General features: G+C 36.2%; 1 protein-coding gene across 1 annotated transcript; it reads left to right on the forward strand.

Moving 5' to 3' along the window:
• The first annotated feature begins 4,311 nt into the window (after positions 1–4,311).
• On the forward strand, positions 4,312–10,992 carry LOC130986098 (actin-related protein 8). The gene is made up of 12 exons (XM_057909380.1): positions 4,312–4,845; positions 5,571–5,656; positions 5,937–6,007; positions 6,132–6,199; positions 6,414–6,475; positions 6,843–6,940; positions 7,927–8,008; positions 8,389–8,531; positions 9,195–9,343; positions 9,616–9,749; positions 10,077–10,195; positions 10,508–10,992. Exons 1-12 carry the CDS (start codon positions 4,499–4,501, stop codon positions 10,583–10,585), a joined length of 1,437 nt encoding a protein of 478 aa, XP_057765363.1. The 5' UTR covers positions 4,312–4,498; the 3' UTR covers positions 10,586–10,992.
• Positions 10,993–11,226: the final 234 nt, after the last annotated feature.

Here is an 11,226-nt window from a genome sequence, read left to right on the forward strand (position 1 = left end):
CCACTTATAATGGTACAATAAAAATAGGTACGGAGATTAAGAATAAGATGTTAAGAGTGCAAAGTGGTAGGAAGTACTTATTTTATATATATATAGCGGGTAGGGATCACATACTATTTTTAGAAAGTGTCATTATAAATTATATAAACTAAAAAGAAAATTGTGTCATTATAAGTAGTACGGAGAGAGAGTAATAACTAGTTCACTCACCCGTACGATGTACGACAATCATCAAAATTAAACGATATTTTTAATAAACAAATATAAATATTAAATATAATTTACAACTAAGTCAAATTTTCACTTGTAGAAGAATAAAAAAACTTTCTCTCGCTCTAATCTTAGGGGCGGCTAGGGTTATCTTCCCGCATTTGGAGAGTTGTTCTTTAACATTTTCGTTACTTTTAAGAGCTCGCTTTAGTAATAAAGGTTGTCACTATATATCATGGACAAGAAAGAAGAAAGATAATAGAAAACATAGTTGTCGACAAGATTTTAAACTTGAAAAAATATATTAACTGTGAAGTACTGTGCACAAATCTCCAAATGGTCCTTAGACCTATAGGAGGAATGGAGGTTGAAAAATTCGGATATAATATGTTAGTCACTTCGTTTTCCCTTGCGGCAGACAAAAGGTCAGCCCGCCATGGCACTACGTCAATGACCTTATGGTCCTACAGGAGACAACAACAATGGAAACCCTTGCTGAGGTTGAGTTTTATGAAGTGACTATATGGGTGCAATGTCACAACGTCCCAATAGCATGCATGAAACTGAAGATGATCAGAAGAGTCAGTGAATGTATAAGTAAGGTGGAATATGTTGACGTGTTGGAGAATGAGGATTGTGCCTTGGAAAACATGCACAAGTCAGAATCGCCATAAACATGGAGAACCCCCTTGTCAGGTGTGTTCTTATCACAAATAAAAAAATAGAAAACGAGGTTCTTGTAATACCCAATACAAGAAACTACCACAATTTTGCTTTATGTGTGGGCGAATAGGCCACAAAAGCTCGTGGCTTCAAAAATAAAACGGTTGTTAAATCAAAACACACTTTCGGAAAGTGGTTAAGGGCAGGCAAGACAACAACAGTGAAAAATGATGAAGCTACTAAAATGGGGAACCAATCACTCAACAATGCGAATTTCATAGATGATAGAGAGGAAATATGTGAGAGAGCAGTAGTGAGGCGGGAGAGAGCGTATGGGAAATGAGGTGATAGCGGGTTGGAGAGTATTGAGGGAGACATGAGCAAGTTCGAAGAGGAGAAAACGAAAAGCGGGAAGGATGGAGATGCGAGATACCTTGCCATCAAATATGGAGGCTCTGAATCGATGGAGGTTGTCGACGAAACAAGAGTGCTTAACAAGGCTGAACCTTTCGGGGACATGAGAAACTCAAAAGAAAATAAGAAAAAATAGAAAGAGAAATAAAATTGATAAAAATAGATGAAATGATAGAAAATGAGAAAAGCTCTCCATTGAAGAGTTAAAAAAAAAGTGAAAAGAAATGGATGGAAAATAAAAGCTCGGAAAAATGAGAATGAGAAGAGAGAGAGAGAGAAAGAGTGAGAGATAAGAGCAACACGGATTGAGGAGATGAAGTTGGGGCCTACCCATGTTGGTGCTAAAAGTAAGGATGTCAATCCAGCCTGAAACTCGTGAGCCGACCCCAATAACTCGATAAATTAGAGGGTTAGAGTTGAAAAATTGTATCCCGATTATGAATCGAGCTAACCCGTTCAAGCTGGCGGGTTAGCCGGGTCTACCTATCGGGTTGGTTAAATTAAAAAAAAAAAAAAAAAAAACTAAGATTTGAACTTTGAAATGGAATTAGGCTTTGGTCCACTCCATTCCTCACATTCAATTGCAAGAGGCGTCTCCAAATCCATTTCCAAACTTCCATGTTCCAACCATCTGCCTCTGCTTCAGGCTTCAGTTGACACCTGTCACACCTCCAGGCATCTCGCACATCACTGCTCCACGTTGGTGGCTCTGCTTCAGTCGGCGCCTACATGTCGTTCACCTCTGCTTCAGCTGGCGCCTCCACACCGTTCGGCTCTCATTCAGCCAGTGCCTCCACTCACGGCGAGCCCATCCTTCATTTCAGACTTTCAGTCGGCTCCGCACACCACCGCTCTACGTCGTCTACCTTTGCATCAGTCGGCGTCACCACTCGCAGCGAGCTCGTCCGGCCGTCTGCTACCACTTCAGCTCGAGTCGTCACCGCCTCGCTCCATGCTATCATCACGCCTTGCATTCAAACTCATTTGCAGTATATGTCACTTCAAACGGTAATTCTATTCTAATCATTTGGAGTATTCTTGAGATATTCTCTCTTTACTTACTTTTTATACTTCTTCAATCATATCTATATATTTATTTCAAATTATATATTCACCCCAAAACATTTAATTATTCTTATGTTATATTATTTTTATATGTCATGTTATTAAAATTAGTTCATTTTTTTATTTCAATTAAAAGTTCAGATTAACAAACTTAAAAGCCTGGATTCATAAAATTAATTAAACTAATTTTTATCAACAATCCAAATCAATGGATGATGAAAAACTAAAAAAAGCCCAAAAACTAAACACAAAGTAATTATAAAAAATCAAACCAATTGCCCTAATTATTTCTTTTCTTCATCGTCGCGTCGTTCTGCAATTCATATTTTTTCTTATGTCGTGCTTACGCTCTGTTGTTACTATTATTTTTCCACGGTCCTCCCCATCTTCTTCTTAATTTCTATGAATAGTAGGGGTGAGTTTGCAATTTTCAAAAAATAATAAAGTGGTTTGAGGAGATGAATAGTAGAAATGCAAATTTGGTGTTGTACTTTGAGTTTGAGTTTGCCGCACAATTGGAGAAAATCTGGTACTGCAAAATAAGTTTTGGCGTACCATTGGAGACGATCTTACTATCTAAGAGCACTCCCAGCAGATCACCTAAATGCATCACTAACTCTAAATTTAGGCTAAAACAATTGAAAATGAGATAAAAAATGTATCCAGCAGATCCCCTAAATTGGATGGGGCCCATAAATTTTTTTACACCTACCTAAATTCAATCTTAAATTTACACCCACCCTAAATTTATTTTAAGCTTATAATTAGTAGGACCCACACATAATTATTCTTTTTATGTAGAAAATAGGAGATCTGGTGTATGCATTTATAAAATCGAGATACTAAAATTAAATAGGGAAGCTTTAAGGAGGAATATAATAGCATAATTTTGGGATTTCTGCTGGGAGTGCTCTAACATAGTGAATACCCTTAGAGCATCTCCAATGTTACTTTGTTAGCTATAGATCAATAGCTAGATCATCTAGCCACCCGGGCGGCTAGATCATTTGACTAGGTGGGTAGATGATCCGGTCTCCAAAACTTGACTGTTTGTACAAAATTTGAGATAATATTTTCGGGATCATATTAAATAAAATAAACATTTATTAAAAATACCAAATAAAGGAAGTTCATTATTTCTGATACATTGATAAATAGAGTGAGACCTGCTTGAGAAATAGAAAATAAAAAAAATATATAAAAAATATTTGGACAAGTTAAGTGTCCGTCAGGAATATGAGAAAATTTTGCACTTTTTATAAGATGTTGAGAAGCTAATAACCTAAAATCAAAAGATATGTTAAGAAATTATTTGATGTGATAGAGGTTATTTGCTATTTTTGACAGTGCTGAATTTTTAGACCACTCTTATATTCAACTTATCCATAAATTTATATCACAAAAACTTGGGTACAACCAGGTGTACTGTACAATCGGGTTGACCCGCACTCAAATCTTGACCCGCATCTTAATCCGAACCTGCATTCTGACCCAAATCGTATAAATGATATTCGGTTATACTTATACAAATGACACTGCCTATAATTGAGACTATTCGGTTATATAAATGACATTGTAATATTTTAAAATGTTATAGTTTCATTTACAATCTTATAGTATCAATTATAGGAAATTGCCATTTATATTTTTGAATAGTGTCAATTATACATAATGTCATTTATAATGTTATAATGTCATTTATACGAGATGTCATTTGTATAACACAATAATATAAATTATAGGTAGTGTCATTTGTATAATTAAATAATGTCATTTATATGAATTGAGTCGGGATGCAAATTTGAATTAAGATCGAATCAAAATTTGAATACAAATCAACTCAGTTATACGATACACCCGATTGTAACGAAGAACACCTCTCTTCATATATAGGCATTCAAAGTGATTTGAATTTTCCAATATTTAAGGGCTGTAAAATATGACTACACGTGCGGTAGTGGTTGCAGATTCCAGGGTTCTTATAACGGACACGTGTCAGAAGTCTGCGATGCCTCCAGTCGCTTTCACTTTCGAAGATCGTCAAACCTCCGCCCACCAGAAATCCAAAATTGTGCTCGCCAAATCTAATCTAAGCGATGATAAAATTCAATTAATTCCTGCCTAATCCAGTTCCAGTTGTGATGCCATGAGCGCTCTGATTCGCAAGGTTTGGGAATCGGTCGCCCACCGAGCGGGCTCCGGCTACAAATCCAACCCGAACCCGAACCATGCATCCGAGTACGACCGCTTCCTCCATATGTATATTCAGTCGTCGTCGACCGGCGAGTTCGACCGGATTCCCATCGACATCTTCATGCAGATTCTCAAAATTCTCGGCCCAAAGGAGTCGGCACGGCTGAGAGCGGTCTGCAAATCGTGGAAATTTTTGGTGTCGGATAATCGCTTGTGGATTTATTTTCTGCAGCATCAGCCGGAGCCCTGGGACTCTGTTTTCTTCGCCGAGACTCACTTGCGATCGGGTTATCCTCTGCAGTAAGATTAGCTTTTAATTGTTGACTGACTCCGATGAATTACGAGATACATGGTGTGAATGTGCTAGTAATCGTGATTTCCCAACGCTTTTCTTATTTATTTACTATTTTCTACTTTTTTTGGAGGGAGAATTACAACTCTGTACTGTATTTAGAATTCATCCACTATATATATGACAGAGATGAATATGGTGTTTACTTACTTGGCTCTGATGTCTGTCTTGCATTCCTTTTGTTGCCTCATTAATTTTAAGACGCTGATTCTCACAGCAGGCTTATTAACCTAATCATTGTTGAATGCTGATCAAAGTTATGTATACCGTATACAAAGGCTAAGGTCTCGCTGAAAATTTAAAATATCCACTCCCCAAGTTTAAAAAAAAAAAAAAAAAAAACAACTTAAATTATGATGGAAAACTCTCTATAAACTATAACTGTCAATCTTTTTTCAGTACCGACCAAAAGATACGCTCTTCCTGGAATTTGGAAAACTCGCCATAAACTATTGACTGCTCCTTTAACCTCATAAAGTTGAAAACTTTTTGATGTTTAATTGGACATATGTGATCGAAGATGCCTCTTTTAAGTTGAACTTCAATGTGTCAAAGCATATTGTTTACTTGATGTTTTGAATATCTAACTGAAATCCTTTTGGTGAGCTAGCTACTTTGCTTATTAAGTGCATTTGATTAGAATAGTAACTTTTTAGAATCATTGTATTTGCAGAGTGTTTCCTGCCCAGATGCATGACCTGTCATTTATGCATGTACATGGTCAGCGTGTTGAGGTTCCTGGAGCTCTCATAATTGATGGTATGTATTCAGTGGTCAATTCATGCGTCACTTCTACAAAGTTCTGAATTTTTTGTCGAAATTTATTTGAAAGGGAGTGTGTGTGTGTTTCTTTCTTGGCCACTCTTCTTTGTGCTCATTTACACTTGAAAATGGGAGCTAGAAAGACAAACACTGAATGAAAGATATAATTATAGAGATTTGAATACGTTTTTCAGATCAAAGCATCCATATCTCCTTAGGTTTTTGGGTATAATTTTTATTCACAAAATCACACAATTTCCATATTTTATTGTCATAGGTGGCTCAGGTTATTGTAAATATGGATGGAGCAAGTATTCCTCTCCATCTGGGCGGTCAGCAACATTTTTAGTAAGATTCCTGCATGTATCTGGAATACAATACTTTTTCAGGCTCCATCGCTGAATTGGAGCTTCATTGCCCTCTGAAATGTGCAATGCTATGTACACTCATGTCCATGTTTCTGTTTTTGTAGGAATTTGGAAATATTGAGTCTCCTATGCCTTCTAGACTTCGACATTTTTTTTCAACAATTTGCAACAGGTTTTTCTAGGAACTTCTCTATTGACTTTATATTTGCAACATTTTCTGGAGTATCTTTATGTGCTGTATGACTCTGCATGGAATTTTGCTTGATTTGTTGTATTGATTTTATTTGAATTCTGATGTTATTAAATTAACATAGATTTGGATGTAGGTTATTATATTGTGGCTTCCTTTTCTTCGTTTCCTGTTAACTGACCTTTATGGCATACAGAATGCAGGTGAAAACATCAACACAACCAATTGTTGTATCAATACCCCTCTGCCATTATGATGGTTAGATTCAAAATACATGTGTATTGACCTTTTTTCTTTTATCATCAGATTTCTTTCCCCGATTTTTTTTAACTTCTAATTGACTTTTAAAAAATTGCTTATGAAAATACTTTGCTCTATCCCTTATGCAAAAAACGTTTTAATATTTATCTCATCTACTTTTACTTTTCAAATCATGGTAATGTCAGATCACTCTACACCTTGAATAAAGGTGTAGAACTAAAAAATAACTTATAGCTTGTTTGATTTTGTTATTGAATATGCATGTTTGCTTTTTTTTTTTTTTAATTCACTTTGGTTGGTCAGGGCCGTCAGGCATTCTCACATACCCTAGTAATGTTTTTCCTTGGTCTGAGATAACAATCAGATACTGAGTCCGCAAAAGGTTCTCGAAGACAGCTAAAGGATGCCATCTACTCGACACTGTTTGATATGAATGTTCCTGCTGTATGTGCCATCAACCAGGTATTTCTTCAATAGGTCCATGCAGGACTTCTCTTCAATAGTATCTTGTTTGATCAACTACATGTTATGGAAAACCTCTTAACTAGTCGGTTGGCATCTTCATGTAAATGTAGTGAGAATCTTCTAGTTGTGTGTATTTAACTGTTAGCCGCTAATTGGGTTTAAGCACTCCATGGAAGTAAACTTCCTCCAAAGCATCTTTTGACCTCCAACCAGTGTGCTCCTTGATGGGAACACACTAATGGGGGTAACTTGTGCATCATTATTGGAAGCACCATGCATGGACAAACACATGCGCTTTTGAGTTTTGATGCACATGCACTATCTTCAAAGTGGTGGCTTGTTGCATTTGAAGTTTGTAGTCATTATGCTGTTGATAGGGTGAGGCTTCTGAAGTTGACTAGGTGAAAAAGATAAGCTGCATAATGCACAACGCCCATCACTCAACAATTAAAAAAGGAAAAGGAATATCTAAAATAAAATATGTGATTGTTAAGTTATAAATTAATGATTAAGATAGATATCGTTGCTCTTGTTGATCATGTTGTGGAATACTATGTCTTCATCTAGTAGTTCTTGAATATTTCAATGTGGGTATGGGAGACTCCCTACCATAGGAGATTACATTCTTTTTTCTTTTTTTTTTTTGGCTCTAGCTGTTTAGATATTACAGTTAGTTCCAGCACTTTCTTTTTGTTTCTTGCAAGACATTGGTAATCCATTTTTTTCTAAATAGATGTAGCAACAGTGAAAATCACATTTGTTAAATGTATCAGGACTAAAATTTATGTTATCATTATTACCTAAGTCCTACTTGAAGGAGGTTGTGAATATATAAGGAACATAAAGAGTGTTTCTGGCCTTGGGCTTCAAGTTTTCATGAAGAACTTAGCACAAATTTCAATATAATAGTTCTGTTTCATCTTTGATCAGATATAATCAAGTTTGGTATCAAGCTGTAACTTTTTCTCATCCTCGACATGCAGGCAACTCTGGCTCTGTTTGCAGCAAGAAGAACATCGGGAATTCTTGTAAATGTTGGTTTCCATCAAACCTCTGTCGTTCCAAGTATGTCAATTGAGTTCGTAATAGTGTTTGAAAAGTCTATGATGTTCAGTCATGCTCATGCAGCTAAATCTTTGGGCATTTTTCTGAGGTTGCCCGCTTTGAATGATTTGAAGATGAATTTGAAATGCATAATTGTGAATCCATTTATGGTTGTTTGGATCATTGCATAATAGATTCCAAATCCACCATGCTCATTTATCTTTGGAGTGATTTTGATGTTTGAAAGCCATCTTATATGGACTCATTTAAAGTCCTCTTTCAAATCCGTGACCAAGTGCTGCAATCAAAATGCTGCCTAAGAAGCCTTCATTTCTCATGTCAATCAATGAACTTGAGCATTTGCTGAGGCATGAATATATGCACATTTTTTGTTTTGACAGTTTTACATGGCAAGGTGATGCGTAAGGTTGGTGTGGAAGTTGTAGGGATGGGAGCTTTGAAACTTACAGGATACCTCCGAGACCGGATGCAACAGAATAATATACAATTTGACTCGCTGTATACTGTCCGCACATTGAAAGAGGTATGCAATCTTTCTTATTTGTTATTAAGGGCTCAACTTCGGATCCACACGACCACACAACAATAAGGAAGGGGGATTTTATTAACTGAGAACTATGGAATTCAAGGAAATGAACATGTCCATCAGGGGAAAGTTCCTTGACCTGCAACAGCTGTTAAAAACACTTAATATCCACAGCCTTCCTAGGATAAGTATGCCCTAATATTCCCTACACATGAATTGCTACAACTTGTAGATATCAATGACTGATAAAACTAAATAGAAAGTTATTCAGATCATCCTTGGGAACACATACACTTGCATTTGCCCAGCCGCTTCTCTTTCCTATGCATGTTGGCTGTTATACACCCATAACCTGTTATCGTTACTATCTTTTAACCTCATTAATGGAAGTGTTGCCTCTTGTATCTCTTGTTTTCTTGAATTTGATCTCATAAGTATTGTGTCATTTCCCTCATTCATGTGATTGATTCTTATTAAAGAAATGAACCTTCATGTATTTTTCTTCTTGGATTAAATACAAAAAACAAGAGATAAACTAAACAACTTTAACTTTCGTGATTCATATATATGACGCCTAATCATATCTTTTTACTGTTTGAGGTTTCCCGGGGCATTTAATTGCATTTTCACTGCCATTCTCTTGGGTGTTTGGACTTGCAGAACTTGTGTTATGTTGCCCTCGACTATGAAGATGAACTATCCAAAGACACTCGAGCATCTTTTGCAGTTTCATCTACCAGTTGGTTTACACTTTCAAAGGAGCGCTTTCAGACAGGAGAAATATTATTTCGGCCTCGCATGGCAGGAACGTATGTACACTTATCTTAACAGTTTCTGGTTGTAGTATTCGATGAAACCAACCCCTGGAGTTCTAATTTTCTAGTATCTCTGTGATAAACTTAGTTATTTATAAGGGTCATCCAAGGTTTCCATGGGAATATTCTTCAAGGTTCATTCTGGTGTATTAGAACGGTTAAAATATCAGTAGATGGAATTCACAAGGAAGATACTTGATAATTTGTCCTTTCCTTATCGTTGTTTGGTATCTGTTGTTGATTTGTACCATATTATGTCTTTACAGGCAGGCAATGGGTCTGCATCAGGCGGTGGCGCTTTGCATGGATCACTGCCATGATGCTGAATTAACTGGAGACGATAATTGGTATAAAACTGTTGTGCTGGCCGGTGGCAGTGCATGTTTGCCAGGAATAGCAGGTTTATATCCTTCTGCATCAGCTCATTTTCTTAATGAAAAAGGCTGAAGTTTGTAGGCCAGGAACATGCAAGTTTTTATTTTGCTACTGGGAAAAAATTAAAAATATCAGAATTCGGACATTGGTTTTTCAGAAAAATGATTTGATGATATGATTAGTGTTTATTTAATATTCTGAAGAGAACTTTCAATGTTTGGGAAATGGGGTTATTTTGGGAATTCTTTAGAGTAAAAAAATTAACATGAAATTGAGAACCTGGCAATCGGAAGTTCAAACATCACTAGAGTCATTGACGCTGGAAATTGATCTCATTGTTGTTTCTTACCAGAAAGACTAGAGAAAGAACTGTATGGACTTCTGCCAACTTCCTTGTCCAACGGACTTCGGGTTTTACCTCCCCCTTATGGTGGAGATTCTGCATGGTTTGGAGCGAAGCTCATCAGCAATGTAAGCGATGGCTGTATTCACCAAACTCTGCTACTCTTTTCCATTGCTTGATGCATGTTTTATATAATTATTATTTGCTGTAGGTCATTATTTTACGACCACCTCTCCTTTGCCTATAAATAAGATTTTTTAGAAACAGGAATATCTGATCCAGTTTTGAGCCATCAACTAGGATGATCGGATTTGCTTTAGTACTCAAATTGCGCTTTGCACTAAACGATTGTTGTGCAGTTCAACTAAAAGTTACTTGAACAATTCGATGTTATTTATGCCTTAGATGCATGGTTTATAATCATTTTCTCTTGGATACAGCTGAGCACCTTTCACACATCTTGGTGCATGACTAGAAAGCAATTCCGGCAACGGTCCAAGCGGAAGGTGTTGTGGTGAACGCTCTTCACATGAATTCTTCAAGGTTAGACAATGCTACCATGCATGAATAAGATCTTTTATTAAATAGAATGATTATGGTAAGACCTGAAAATAATGAAAAGTGGTATATAGAAATACTTCATATTTCCTACTATCAATCAATTAGTCCGTTTGTTGAGATATTCTTCAAACGTCAAACCCGCTCTAAATTTTTGTTTGTATCATTACAGATAAATGTATACATAAATATAGATATATAGAAAAATTTATTTTCATTTAATGTAAGAGAAATACTCGTGTGTGTTCTCTTTGAAGTTCCGAGGATTGACTGTCTCTTAGAGAATGTGTTGACATTTGGGAATGTCGGAAATTGTTACTCCATTTGGTAAACTTTTTATGCCATATAAAGAAGTGTTGAAAATTTACTCTTTTCCTGCGATTGATATAGCATGTATGTGGACGATTGTTGTGAACTGGCAAATTACCTCAAACAAGACAAAAGCCTCCGCAAATTTATCTGATCATGTGCATGTATATAATATAGAGTTGAGCTCTAATACGAACCATCTTTTGTAGGAATTAAAAACTCATCTGTTCTTCAACTCATAATATAGAGTTTAGCTACAAATGACGGTGTTTTATTGTGGTTTGATACTATG

This window comes from Salvia miltiorrhiza, chromosome 5, assembly GCF_028751815.1.
Source record: "Salvia miltiorrhiza cultivar Shanhuang (shh) chromosome 5, IMPLAD_Smil_shh, whole genome shotgun sequence".
In the NCBI taxonomy this organism is placed as follows: Eukaryota; Viridiplantae; Streptophyta; class Magnoliopsida; order Lamiales; family Lamiaceae; genus Salvia; species Salvia miltiorrhiza.

What these genes read in the sequence shown, in the direction of transcription:
- LOC130986098 (XM_057909380.1), top strand. Translation starts at nt 4,499, where the DNA reads ATGAGCGCTCTGATTCGCAAGGTTTGGGAATCGGTCGCCCACCGAGCG. An exon ending in TGGAGCTCTCATAATTGATG is followed by an intron (nt 5,657 to 5,936) that starts GTATGTATTCAG and finishes TTATTGTCATAG; the next exon opens with GTGGCTCAGGTTATTGTAAA. An exon ending in TTTTCAACAATTTGCAACAG is followed by an intron (nt 6,200 to 6,413) that starts GTTTTTCTAGGA and finishes TATGGCATACAG; the next exon opens with AATGCAGGTGAAAACATCAA.